The sequence below is a fragment of the Dipodomys merriami genome, unplaced genomic scaffold (assembly GCF_024711535.1).
Source record: "Dipodomys merriami isolate MVZ:Mamm:240054 unplaced genomic scaffold, mDipMer1.0.p SCAF_22, whole genome shotgun sequence".
Taxonomy (NCBI): domain Eukaryota; kingdom Metazoa; phylum Chordata; class Mammalia; order Rodentia; family Heteromyidae; genus Dipodomys; species Dipodomys merriami.
Window position 1 is genome coordinate 423,790 of NW_027203604.1, and position 12,888 is coordinate 436,677.

At 38.6% G+C, this 12,888-nt stretch overlaps 1 protein-coding gene across 3 annotated transcripts in view; it reads left to right on the forward strand.

Moving 5' to 3' along the window:
• Positions 1 to 12,888, forward strand: part of Frem1 (FRAS1 related extracellular matrix 1) — a 139,142-nt gene that overhangs the window by 23,659 nt on the left and 102,595 nt on the right. For all 3 annotated transcript variants that reach the window (XM_070033150.1, XM_070033148.1, XM_070033149.1), the window contains exons 4-7: positions 1,414 to 1,715; positions 2,819 to 3,015; positions 9,532 to 9,855; positions 12,739 to 12,847. In XM_070033150.1, the coding sequence (XP_069889251.1) occupies positions 1,414 to 1,715; positions 2,819 to 3,015; positions 9,532 to 9,855; positions 12,739 to 12,847 (932 nt within the window). The remainder of the gene's footprint in view (positions 1 to 1,413; positions 1,716 to 2,818; positions 3,016 to 9,531; positions 9,856 to 12,738; positions 12,848 to 12,888) is intronic.

Genomic DNA, 12,888 nt, shown 5'->3' on the forward strand with positions numbered 1-12,888 from the left:
TGCGTGTGTATGTGTGGGGAGGATGACTTAATAGATTCCAAACAAGAAAGTAATTGATAGAAATTGAAGGTCTGAGTGGTTGAGGTAAGAATGGTAGCCAATTTCCAATTGTCTTCATAATTTTTATAAATTATTAGTTTTATTCTCTTCCTCTCTGGTGTTCTTGCATAGGTATCTGGAATTCCAACTGTAAACTTGAGAATCAAGTGGAATATATGTTTCAAAATTGGATGGATTTTTTAAAATTTCTAGCTGTTTAGATATAAGCAGTGCAATAAATTCCTTTTTAAACATTAAATAATATAAATGTCTTTAAAGTCAATATAAAGTTAATGGAGTGGTCATATCATGCAGCAAGTCCTCTACTAGGTATATCTATCAATACGCATTTGCACCTAGGAATATTAAAATATTATTATAATATATTAGCATTATAATATAGCATTATATTTTATCTTTTATTATAACATACAATATTATAATATATAATATATATGAGAAATAAAAGCCTATGTATATAAAAACTTGTGCATAACAACATTCTTCATAATAACCGAGTTGAACTAATCCGCCTGGTGAATGGTATGTCCATAAAATGGGATATTTAGGTGATACCTAGAAGATGCTTGAGCTAGAATGCTCAGAAGACCAGCAACATGCCTATTCCGCTCTTAACCTTTTCCCCAATCCTGTTGGCAAACTCCTGTTCTGTTCTATACCTCAGTTTCCTTACCCGGAAAATGGGATGAATGATTCTTGTTATAGAATTTTATGAGCAATGAAAAATATACTGCGGAAAAGACTTGCAGCACAATAAAAGTGCATTAACTCATAATCCATGACTGCATTATTAATATATACTCATCATTTCTTAATTTCTCACGATAAAGGAGATAACAGCCCTAGAACCCTCTGCAAACACCCTGAGAACAGTCACTAGGGGGTGGAAGAGAAGGAAGTAACAATTACTGACAAAATTTACATGGCAAGTTCTGAGCTGTGTACCCAATCTGTTCCTAAGCCAACACTTATCTCGTGATATTTCTGAAGATCAACATGACCTGTATACTTCATAAGCCCTTCTTCCTTAAATCCTGAATTGGTACTTGACCTAAAAATTATACAGGCTTCATGCTCTGATATTTCATATGCTTGGATGTGTGACTGAATTCTCAGAAGTCCTTCACTAGAAGTGTGGATAATGAGCTTGAGAGCAGGTATGCAGACAAAGATGGCTGGAGGAAACAGTGGTAGGAAAAAAAAGAAGGGGTAAGAATAGAGTATGAGATAATGTCCAAATTCCACCTGATATGTAGATTTTCTGAAGGCCAACCTTTAAGTTTCAAGCCACGTGCATAGATATCAGAAGAACTTAAGCATCTGTAGAGACTTCTTTTTCTGTTCTCAATACAGATTTACTGAAACAGACACATTCACGGAAACCTTTGAGCTGCAGGTCCATCTCCTGGAACCAGACTGTAACATCATCCACATGAGTGACAAAGTGCTGGAGGTGTCTGAATTTTATGGCCTGTCCAGAACCATCGATAAGAACCTGCTCAGCTTTGATTATGACAGGACAGCCAACCTGGAATGTACCATCAGGCTAGACCCCCTGACAACCCTGCTGCCAGCCCATGGCCAAATGGTTGTGGTGGAACCTCTTCCAGAAGGACCTCGTGGAGATCAGCCACACAGTTTTTTCCCCGAGTCCCGTATGATATCTTTTAATACTTGTCTAGTTGTTACTAAAAGGGGCCAAAAAAGGTCATATTCCCCTTATGACAGATAATTCTACTTATCTAATATGATTTTTAGCTGGTTGACAAATGTAGGTTAGTGGTTAAGCATATAAGCGTTACAATCAGAAGGATCTGGATTTGACAACTGCTTCTGACATTTAGTTCCTGTATATTATTTTATCTCTCAACTTGTCTAAGCTTCTGTCAGATATGGAAAGATAGTATCTGCTCCATGGGTTTGTGTTGGGGTGGGGAAGTGAAGGAGATCACACATAACAAGTCCTTAACTCAGTATTGGACTCATAGGAAGTACCCATTCATCATCAGCTATTAGTAGAAATAGCAATGGCTGTGGTAGTAAGCGTTGTTTTTACTTACATTAAATATTGTTGGGCTATGATCTAGTTTGAAGCAAAACTAGTCAGTAGCAGTCATGGTCTAATCAGTGAGAGCTGATCATGATGCTGTTATTCACTGAGTCAGAGTACGTATTGCGGATACTTCCTATATGTATAATAGTATTGTAAGAACCATGGGCAGATCAGGAAATACAAAGGGGTGACCATTGTTACTACAGTAATGATTTGGACAGAATATTTAAGGGATGGTTTAGTAAAAAGCCAACTGGACCTAAAAAGATATGCATGCTTTGAATGTGTGATAGGCAAACTGGGACAATGATTTTGAGGAGCAGAAGAATCTAGAAGACCTTATAGAGTGGCATCATGAAATTGATACTTTAAAGGAAGATTGGAGCTAAATTCTGGAAGGCCTTCAATGAGCTAATTGGCTTATTTGCCATAGGTGTCCAGGCACCAGAAAGCATATTCTATTTTTTTTCTCTCAGCCTAACTCTTGGTAAAGAAGGCCTGATGAAACACGTAGTCAATTGTTCTTTTTTTTTGCAAAGGAAATTATAAGCATTCAGAATAACAGCCATTCAGTGACTGACCTGAGAAGTAAATATCACGTTCTCAGGACAGTGAGAGAGTCTCCAAAAGAGGACGATTGGTTTTTCACCTTTACAATTGTTGTGTTTAAGTGGCTGCCACTAATGCAGTGTTGTGCATTTCTAGAACTGGGAACAGAACTGAAGTGTCCAGGTGGAAGCTGTGCCCTGGGATTGAAGAAAATAGGAAGTCTCAAAGTGAGCTGTGAGGAGTTCCTGCTGATGGGGCTTCGTTATCAACATATGCAGCCCCCCTCCCCCAACATTGATTATATCCCCATCCAACTGGACCTCATGGACAGCAGGAGTAAAATCGTGTACAAGGTAGAGTTTGAGGCTGTATTGTGTTGCCAGTTCATTCACAGGTGACCGAATTCCACAGGGCATTCAGGCTGGCTCTCATGCCAGGGAGAGTACCTATGCTATGGAGGATGGCACCGCTAGGATGTCAGAAGCTACAGGCTTGTTTGTTCTGTTCAAGTAGTCACTTTGTATATGATATTAGCTTATACTTTCCCTCTAGTTCTGTGTTGTTAATGATCCTTAGGAAGGACAGGTTGGTTACATGTTAACCATCTTCCTTCTTTGCCTCCAGTACTGTTTTGTATCTATGTTGGGACTTAACCCAGTGACCTATGGAAGTGACCATTGAGCTATTCTCCAGACTCCTCCAACACATTTTAGCTTGTCAGTTTATTCTTTGTATCCCCTTCTCTTTGATGTCTCTTCTCCTTCTTGACATCAGAGGGTCCACTCTGCAAAGTCACAGAAAACTAGGAAGGAGGAGTACCTCAGCCCCACTTTCATGGTTATATCAAATGACATCATGTTCTCTTTTCAGACTTCAAGATGGAGGGCTGGGTCCCGCCAGTGGGCCCACAAAGGCTTTCTCAATCTTGTAATCTTTAAACATTTTCTCGTGACTTTTGTTCCCTTGGTCTTTTCACACTAAAATGATGAATGAAAGATAAATCAACTTATACAATAGTTAACATGTTATTTGTTTATTTGGAAAACTAAAGCAACACTGCATCAATTGAAGCAGCTTAGACTTTGTGATGATGTGAGATGATACAAGACAACATTTGGAAAGACTTCTGCCTACATGGTAGCCTTCCAACTGGGATTTCTCCTAAAAGGCCTAGTCAAATACAGAACATTATTACTCCCAAGAAACTGATAATTCCTGCAATGATAATGAGATTACACAACAGGACCACAGAATTTTAGAGTTAAGATCTACAAGTAAAACTGAGGTAACTCTAGTTTAATCAGGTAAATTAGTTTAGGAGCCTTTCAAAGGAGAAATTTCCGTGGGCATGAAGCAGGCCCAAATTGCCTGAGTTCAAGTGTTTACTGGATTGGCTAGGTGACTTTGAATTTATGTCCATGTTTTATAGTAAAATGAGGATAACTCAGGAGTTACTCTCATGAAGTTATATTCAGAAATACTACCTTCTTAGAGTAGTTGAAAAGATTGAATGAGATAAGGAGACAATATTTGTAAAATGTTTCATATGAAGCCTGTACATATTGAGTGTGTATGCATATTTTATTTGTTTTAATATCCACCACATAATGAACTTATGATTGCCAGGTTTGGAATCATTCATATAGTTCATGTTTCTTGTTTTATTGTGGGGCTTCAGAGAAATAATGAGCCTTTCTCAGTATACATGGCTATTTTATGACTAGGCCAGGACCAAAATTCTAGGCCTACCATCTAGTAATAGACAACATTTGCTTGTTTTGACACAAAATGTTCCCTTTTGGATTTCTTATCTCCATTAAAGCAAGACACTTTTGGGCTGATTTGTCTTGTATTTTTCCTTCAATATATTAAATTAGGTTTTATTTATGCTTATAGGTCTGTTTTATTAGGAAGTGATCCCTTTAAATGACCATCATTTGTGTTTTATTTAGCCAGTGTTGTATGTCATAAAGCAAATTCATTTGTGAATATGAGAGAGAGTTTATTTCGTATGTGTTCCATTCCTGGGCTTGAACTGAGGGCCTGGGTACTGTCCATGAGCTTTTGTGTTCAAGGCTATCTCTCTATCATTTGAACCACAGCTCCACATCTGGCTTTGGGGTGTTTAATTGGAGATAAATCTCATGAACTTACTTGCCTGGGCTGGTTAAAATTAAGATCTTCAGATTTTAGCCTCCTAAGTAACTAAGATTACAGGTCTGAGCCATGAGCACCTGGCTATATGGAAAAATATTAAATATATACAGAAAATATTAAAGAATGGAAAGAAAAATAAGAAGGAAAATCAAGTTAGTGGTATTGATACCATTTTTATACACAGAGAGATAGACATACATACATACACACACAGTAGGCAACACGCATACCAGAACTGCTTCCGAATTTACTCTGTATGTGAAATTTTATATCTTGGTTTTTATTGTTCCTATGGTTGTGTAGTTCATGCTCATCTAGGGATCAAATGATCATTCACCTGTAATTTCTACATCTTTAAAGGTTTTTCTCTTTATATCTGCTGTTTAATTCACCTGAAATACATTTTTTTTGGGGGTCCGGTCGTGGGGCCTGAACTCTGAGCCTGGGCACTGTCCCTCAGCTCTTCATCTCAAGGCTAGCACTCTACCACTTGAGCCACAGCACCCCTTCCGGCTTTTTTCTTTTTGCTTATGTGGTGCTGAGGAATCGAACCCAGGGCCTCAGACATGCAAGGCAAGCGCTCTACCACTGAGCCACCTTCTCAGCCCCTGAAATACATTTTATTGTTCAATGAAATCTCTAAATTTGCAACAGTATTTCTTACAATAGAAACAATTGATTGTAGATGATTCTTTTATTATATAGAAAGATGTAATGGTTACTAATTCAAGGCTAGTTCTTTTGTTCCTTAGCTTTACCTAGTTACACATTATTCTAAATATGATAGCTCTGTTTTTGTACATCACAATCAAGTTCTTCTCCATCACTTAGTTTAGAGTTTTCCTACACTTTCTCACTTGTTAGTTTCAAGTAATTTAAAATCATAGTTTTTACTGTCATCATTATAATAAATAGAAATAATTTATGTTCATTTTTTAAAATAAAAATGCACCTAAGGATTTTTCTTACTACTGAGTTAAAACTATAAGTACATTGAGAAAGAGAATATTAGAAATTCATCTATTGAGTCGACTCACTGGGAGTGCTGTCTCTCTCACTTCCTATGCTAAATCATTATTTTATGTGCTTTTGTAAAGTTTGTCATTTCCTTCATGAAAGTTGAGCACATTTATTAAATCTAGTTCTGGGCAGAGTCAATTCTTGTGTGTGTGTGTGTGTGTGTGTGTGTGTGTGTGTGTGTGTGTGTGTGTGTGTGTGTATGTGTGTGTGTGTGTGTGTGTGTGTGTGTGTGTATGTGTGTGTGTGTGTGTGTGTTGGTCCTAACACATGAATTCAGGATCTGGGTGCTGTCCCTGAGCGATCTGGGTGCTGTCCCTGAGCTTTGGTACTCAAGGCTAGTGCTATACCATTTAAGCCAAAGCTCCACTTTGGCTTTTTAGTAGTTAATTGGAGATAAGAGTCTCAGGGGCTTTCCTACCCAAGCTGACTTTGAACTGTGATCCTCAGATCTCAGCTTCCTGAATAGCTAGGTGTGAGCCACTGACACTTGACTTGGGCAGTTTGTTTTTGTGACATTATTGTGAACAGAATCTTTTCCCCCTGTGTTATCTTCTCCTTGGTTATTGATGATAAAGAAAAAAATCTTTTGGGGGGTATAATTTACTTTTATCTGGCTTCTTTCCTGAATTCAATTATTTTAAGAAATTTTAAATTCTTTGGGTGTTCAAAGACCATAATTACATCTTTACTAATGATTATAATTTTGTATCTTCTTTTTCTGTAATTATTCTTCTTATTTCTGCGCTAATCCCCACTGGTTTTGCTAGCATAATATTAAATATAATGCTGCTTATATGCATATTTGTCTAATACATTTTATCCATCTCAATCACACACATAGTCTTTTCTAATGTTTCTTGTCTTGAGTTTGTCTTTGTTTGAAATGAATGTAGTCACTATGTTTTCTTCTGGTAGATGATAAATTTGGATTATCTTTTTACTTTTAATCTTTCTAGATGATTTTCAGTCTCTTTTGTGGGCATACATATGTAACTAAATATTTTCACTAAATTTCAGAGTACTCTTCTCAAATACGGAAGTGTGACTACATTTACAGTAATGGATATATGTGGATTTGTCTATCTTCTTGTTCTTACTAATTAAAAAATTACCCTCCTAACATTACAAGGTCCTGGGCCTTGTTAATTGGCACCACAAAAAGTGTCTTGCAAAATAGATTATGTTTTTGTTGTCTTTTTCTTTACTTTATTTCACTTTATGTAATAAATAATAAAAAAACTTTAAAAGTTTAAAACAAAATAAATAATAAAAATTCCTATTTATTTATTTACTTGTTTTTTTTAAAGTAAAAAAAAAGTCAGGTACCCATGGCACACACCTGTAATCCTAGGTACTCAGGAGGCTGAAATCTGAGGATCATAAGTCATTCAAAGCCAACCCAGGCAGAAAAGTCTGTGAGACTCTTATCTCCATTAACCTACCAAAAACACTGGAAGTGGAAATGTAGCTCAGGTAGTAGAGTTCTAGTCCTGAGCAAAAGTATCTTAGCCTATACCCTGAGTTCAAGCCCAACCAGCAAAAAAAAAAAAAAAAGAAAAAAAAGTAAAAAATAAAAGGATCTCTTGGTTTCTTTCTGTATATGATGTGTATATATGTTATGTATGTGTGTATATAAGCATATCTATGTTATATATGCACATGGAAATAGTTATATATGTACATATACACATACATGTATATATTTATATATGGATATATGTAGATTGATCCAACTGATCTGGAAACTGCTCACCTTCAGGGTTTTGTTCATTGCCATTTGCAATTTCAGTGCTGGCATATGGTTGTTATAGATGATTGTTTCAGGCATATGGTTGTTATGTATTATTATTCTTATATCATGAAATAAATGCTTTTGACATTTATATTCATTTTGTGGACACATTTAAGTAATGTGTTAATTTAGATTTAACTGTAGACTCAAATCAGTGTAGTGTTTAGCAACAGCCCTTTAAATCATGATTTTAAAACCATTTATGTTTTGAAGTTATACATTTTTATTTTTTTCAAGTGTGAAGAATAGATACTGTAGTTTCTGGGATCTCTCAGTGTCTTGTTTATTTGTCTTTGTCACTACATAGTCGGGGAGGGTCACCTCTCTGATTTTCTGTTTGGTGTCTTTCTTCTTTCAGGCCTTGTTGGCTAATGCTTTGGGGGGAGGGCTGGAGAGGTCCCCTCTGCTCAGGCATTGATGGAATATAATTGTATGCTCTCTGAGTCTGGCAGATGTTTTGAGCCCCTTGGTTGTCTCGTGGCAGTTTTGTGCTTTCTCTGGAGACCTCCCTTGTGGGACTGTCTGTCTTGGGAGGACAGGTCTAGCAGTCACTTGTAAGCTCTCCTGTGCTCTTTAGGAGATGTTTTCTATTTCCAGCTTTATGCTGTGGAGCTTGTGGCCTCTGAAGGAGACTCCCTACAGGTCAGGGTCCAGGATGACCCCAGAGCAGCACTTTGTCCCATGCTGCCAAATAAAATTAAAAAGTACAGGTCAAGTCCAGCACAGCCATCATGATTCTTGTGCTTTGGGCCATTTTGCTGAATTATGTATGAGCCCTGAATTAGTGTTCTGCATGTTCCACCTGTAAACACATTTTAAGCTATCTCAAGGAAACTTCCCTCCTGACACCAGAGAATAGGGAGGCAATGTTGACCCATCCTCCCTGCTTCTTGGGAGGATGAAGTGTGAGCATCAGGGAAGTGGTGTAGCCTGACCCAGCATTTCTCTCCCCCACTTCCACCCCCTGCCCCTGTTTCTGCTTTCAACATTTTAATACTCTTACAGTAGAGCCTGGAACTGATTCTAGACCATTTGTCTTAAAAGTTTTGAATATAGCCTCTGTCTTACATTCACTTTGAAGTCTGATGTTTCTTCTATTTGAACTTCAGTTGAGACTGAGCCAATAAAATAGATTTTTAACAGAGGACCACTCCTAGTCCAATATCCAGAGTTCAGCAGCATAGGACTAAGGTGATGTTGAAAATCAAGCTTAATACTGTCATCAATGGGACACACCAAATCCTATGACAGCCAGCACCTACTGCTCTGAGCACTCTTCCCTTTCACCTCTTATAATGATGGATCCTATGAGGCCCTCTCCTGGTGTCTTCCATTTTTCTCTTGCTCATAGCTCCTGTGTTTTAGAAGTACACATTTCCAGTTTGAGAAGTCACTTGGAATCCACTTGCTCTATTAGACAGCTGAGCAACCCTCCTTCAGTTGCAAGGGTACAGGGTTAGGGAAACATTTTCCTTCATCCTTCTTCTACCCTTTTTAACACCACAGAGCACGCTGGCTGGGGATACGGTTTTAAGGTGGAGCTCTTGCTCTGCATTTCCAAGGCCTGGACTTAATCCTCAGTACCACCAGAGCGGACAGGGAGGCTGGCTGAAAGCTAGTATGTTTGTGCCAGACACTGCTGAGCACTTCTCATTGACTGTTTCTTTTAGTCTCCACTTGATAATCCTTGGGGGGTCTGGAGGTACCATTTATAGACAGAAATGAGATGGGTTAGGGCTCTTATCTCAAGTCACACCAAGAGTAAGTATTGGTGATAGAATCACAATGCTCCCCTTCCTGATTCTCACAGGCAGCCAGGCTGCCTCAAAGTTGTCACCTTCTTGTACACACCATTAACTTTCTATTATTTCTCTTTTGTACTTCCTTTCTTCTTCAAAAGTCTGAGAGGGCGTGGTTGCCTGTCTTCATCAGAGCTGGTATTCCAAACCAGATTCCAAGGGCGGCGTTCATGGCCATGTTTATTCTGGAAGTGGACCAGTTCATCCTCACCTCTCTGACTACGTTGGTCCTGGACTGTGAAGAAGATGAGACCCCTAAACCCTTGCTGGTGTTCAACATCACTAAAGCTCCGCTCCAGGGTTATGTGACTCACCTGTCAGACCACACCAGACCCATCTCCTCATTTACCTGGAGAGATCTCAGTGACTTGCAGATTGCCTATCAGCCACCAAATAGCAGCCATTCTGAGAGGAGACATTATGAGGTACAATGGAAGAGCACAAAGCTTTCAGCCCCATTTATATGCAGAGAGTTGTTCAAGAGGCCACTTTCACTAGTCCTTGGGCGCCCTGCTGTGTGGACTGTCCCAGAAGATTCAATGCTGTAAATCAGGTGTAAAGTCAATGCTAGGATGAGTCAGGCAGGTGGTGCAAAAATGAGCAAACCTGTACAGAGAGACTGAGGAAAGAGCGTCTGCCTGAGTGAGCAGCGTGGTCCAGCTTAAACTGCTGGTCACCATGTAGAATACAGGCACACCCACTCTGGCTCTCACTAGTCCAGAGAAGTTAGAAATATATATTATTTTTGTAAAATTTTTCCAATTTTTTAAATACAGAAGACATAATTGCAAACTGTTACATATCTTGTGTCAGTTACAAAATATGTCTGAGGCACTCATGTTTGAGAACTATTGTCCCGCAACAGTCTTTTTGTTTTACATAGATGCAATAGTTTTAGATGAGTTTGTTCATCTGGGGCTACTAAATAAAAAGTATTTTATGCAATCTAGGCAACAGGGGTTAGCCCCAAGGGCAGTCAACAGAATTCAAATTATAAAGGTGGGATTGGCCCTTGGCTTCTTTTAGTTATAGACTTCATGAGAACAAAAGTTTCTCAATATTTGTAATAGATCCAGTGGAATGATGATTGACATTTAATTGTTACATTTCAAAATAGCTAATGTGACTTTTACAGTTTCCAAAACAAAGATCCATCCTTTTAGAAACCCTTAAGGCTGAGATTTCTTTTTCTTTTTCTTTTCTTTTTGGGTCCGGTCGTGGGGCCTGAACTCTGGGCCTGGGCGCTGTCCCTCAGCTCTTCAGCTCAAGGCTAGCGCTCTACCTCTTGAGCCACAGCGCCACTTCCGGCTTTTTTCTTTTTGCTTATGTTGTGCTGAGGAATCGAACCCAGGAAGGCTGAGATTTCTTAAAATCAGTAGTGATTATGTTTTGGGCCATATAACACTCTGTGGTAGGCACTGGCCTGGGAGTGGTAGCATGGTAGCATCTTTGAGCCTCTGCCCACTACTATGCTAGTAGCAGACCTCTCCCTACTGGCTCATCAATGAAACCATTCCCAAATATCTCAAGGGACAGAATGGCCCTCCTTAAGAACCACTGCCACAAAGACTCTCTCCTAGAGGGAGATTTGAGTGCTCTGATGTTGGATTAGGACAGTTTCCTTAACAAATGAAGGGAACACTAGTTCCAGATTAGCTAGTTTCAGATTAGTTCTTTTATGGAAAATAAATCTTTTCTTTGGGGGGGGGGTGGGGGAAGGGGGTTGGCTGTGGGGCTTGAACTCTGGGCCTGAGAGCTGTCCCTCAGCTTTTCAGCTCAAGAGGAGCACTCTACCACTTGGACCACAGCACCACTTCTGGTTTTCTGGTGGTTTATTGGAGATAAGAGTCTCATAGACTTTTCCTGCCCAGGCTGGCTTTGAACTGTGATCCTCAGATCTAACCTGGGTAGCTAGGACTATAGGCATGAGCCACAGGTGTCTGGCTCAGAAAATAAATCTTTTAAAAATACTTAAGAACTAAGGAACAAAATCTGGAACTTGAAAAGTGAAATCAAGTTGTCAAAAATAGAGGCAAAGAATGGAGTAGTATACATCAGAGTCTGGGAAGGGTGTGGGGAGATAGGATGAAGAGACCGGTGACTGGATTCAGGGTCCAATGAGATGGAGAACTAATTTGAAGGTCGACTACACAGTGGGTAACTAGGATTGACAACATCTAATTCAATATTTCAAAATAGCTACTATGGAGGACTTTGCATATTCCCAACACATGAAAATAGTAATTATTTGAAATAGCTATAATTTTATCATTGTATTTAATGTTAGAACTAATATTTTTGTTAAATATTAAATTATTTATTATTAACTAATATTGATTTATTATTAATATCAGTTTATAATTACAATTAATAATTACCCTACTTTGATCATTATAGCAGACATGTATTACAATGTCAAATACACCATCCAAATATGTGCAATTACACACCTATCAACATTTTTATTCTCTTTTTTTTTTTTATGTCCATCTGGGGCTTGAACTCAGGGCTTGGGTGCTGTCCTTGAGCTTTATTGTTTAAGGCTAGCATTCTACTCCTTGAGCCACAGCTCCACTTCAGCTTTTGGGGGGATAGTTAATTGGAGATAGGAGGCTCATAGATTTTTCTGCCTGGGCTGGCTTGCAACCCTCAGATCTCAACCTCCTGAATCTCTAGAATTATAGGTGTTAGCCACTGGTGCCTGATATCCATTCAAATAAAAAATAATATTTAAAACAACAATCAGAAACAATACACAGGGTTGGAAATTTAGTCCAGCTGTAGAGTACTTGTCTGGAATGCATAAGGTCCTGAGTTTAATTCTGAAATAAATAGAATGCCCATCAACCAGAAAATGACCAAATAGCAATATATTCATATGATGCAATACTTAACAGTTAAATGGAATGGGCAACAGAGAGCTGTGGTGTCACAAATGAATCTTAGGATATAACATTTAGAGAAAGAAGCCAGATACAAGAGATCATGAGCTGTATGGTTTCATTGAAATTCAGGCAAATCTAGAGTGACCGAGAGCCGATTATTGGTAACGAGGGGATGCATGGAGTACTTTGAAGCTTCTTTATGTGATAGTAGTACATCTTGGCAAATGTGTTAGAAACTTTGAAATGTCTACTTAAAGTGAGTGATTTTATATAATGGGTAAAATTTGTCTCAAATGGTTATACAGAGAAAACAATTTCAAAAATGGAAATCAACTTCACCATTAGAAAGAAAACAATCTGGAAGCATCTTTTCTCTGTAATTGCATCCCAGAATTAACCTGTTTACACACACCTTCATTACAGATTGAGCTGGAGGTGTTGGACTTCTTCTTTGGGAAGAGTGCCCCCATCGTAGTCCACATTTCCATCCGAACAGCAGACACCAATGCTCCCCGAGTGTCCTGGAATACAGGTGAGAGTCTCGAGGGGCATCACGTGACACAGTCCATAGGG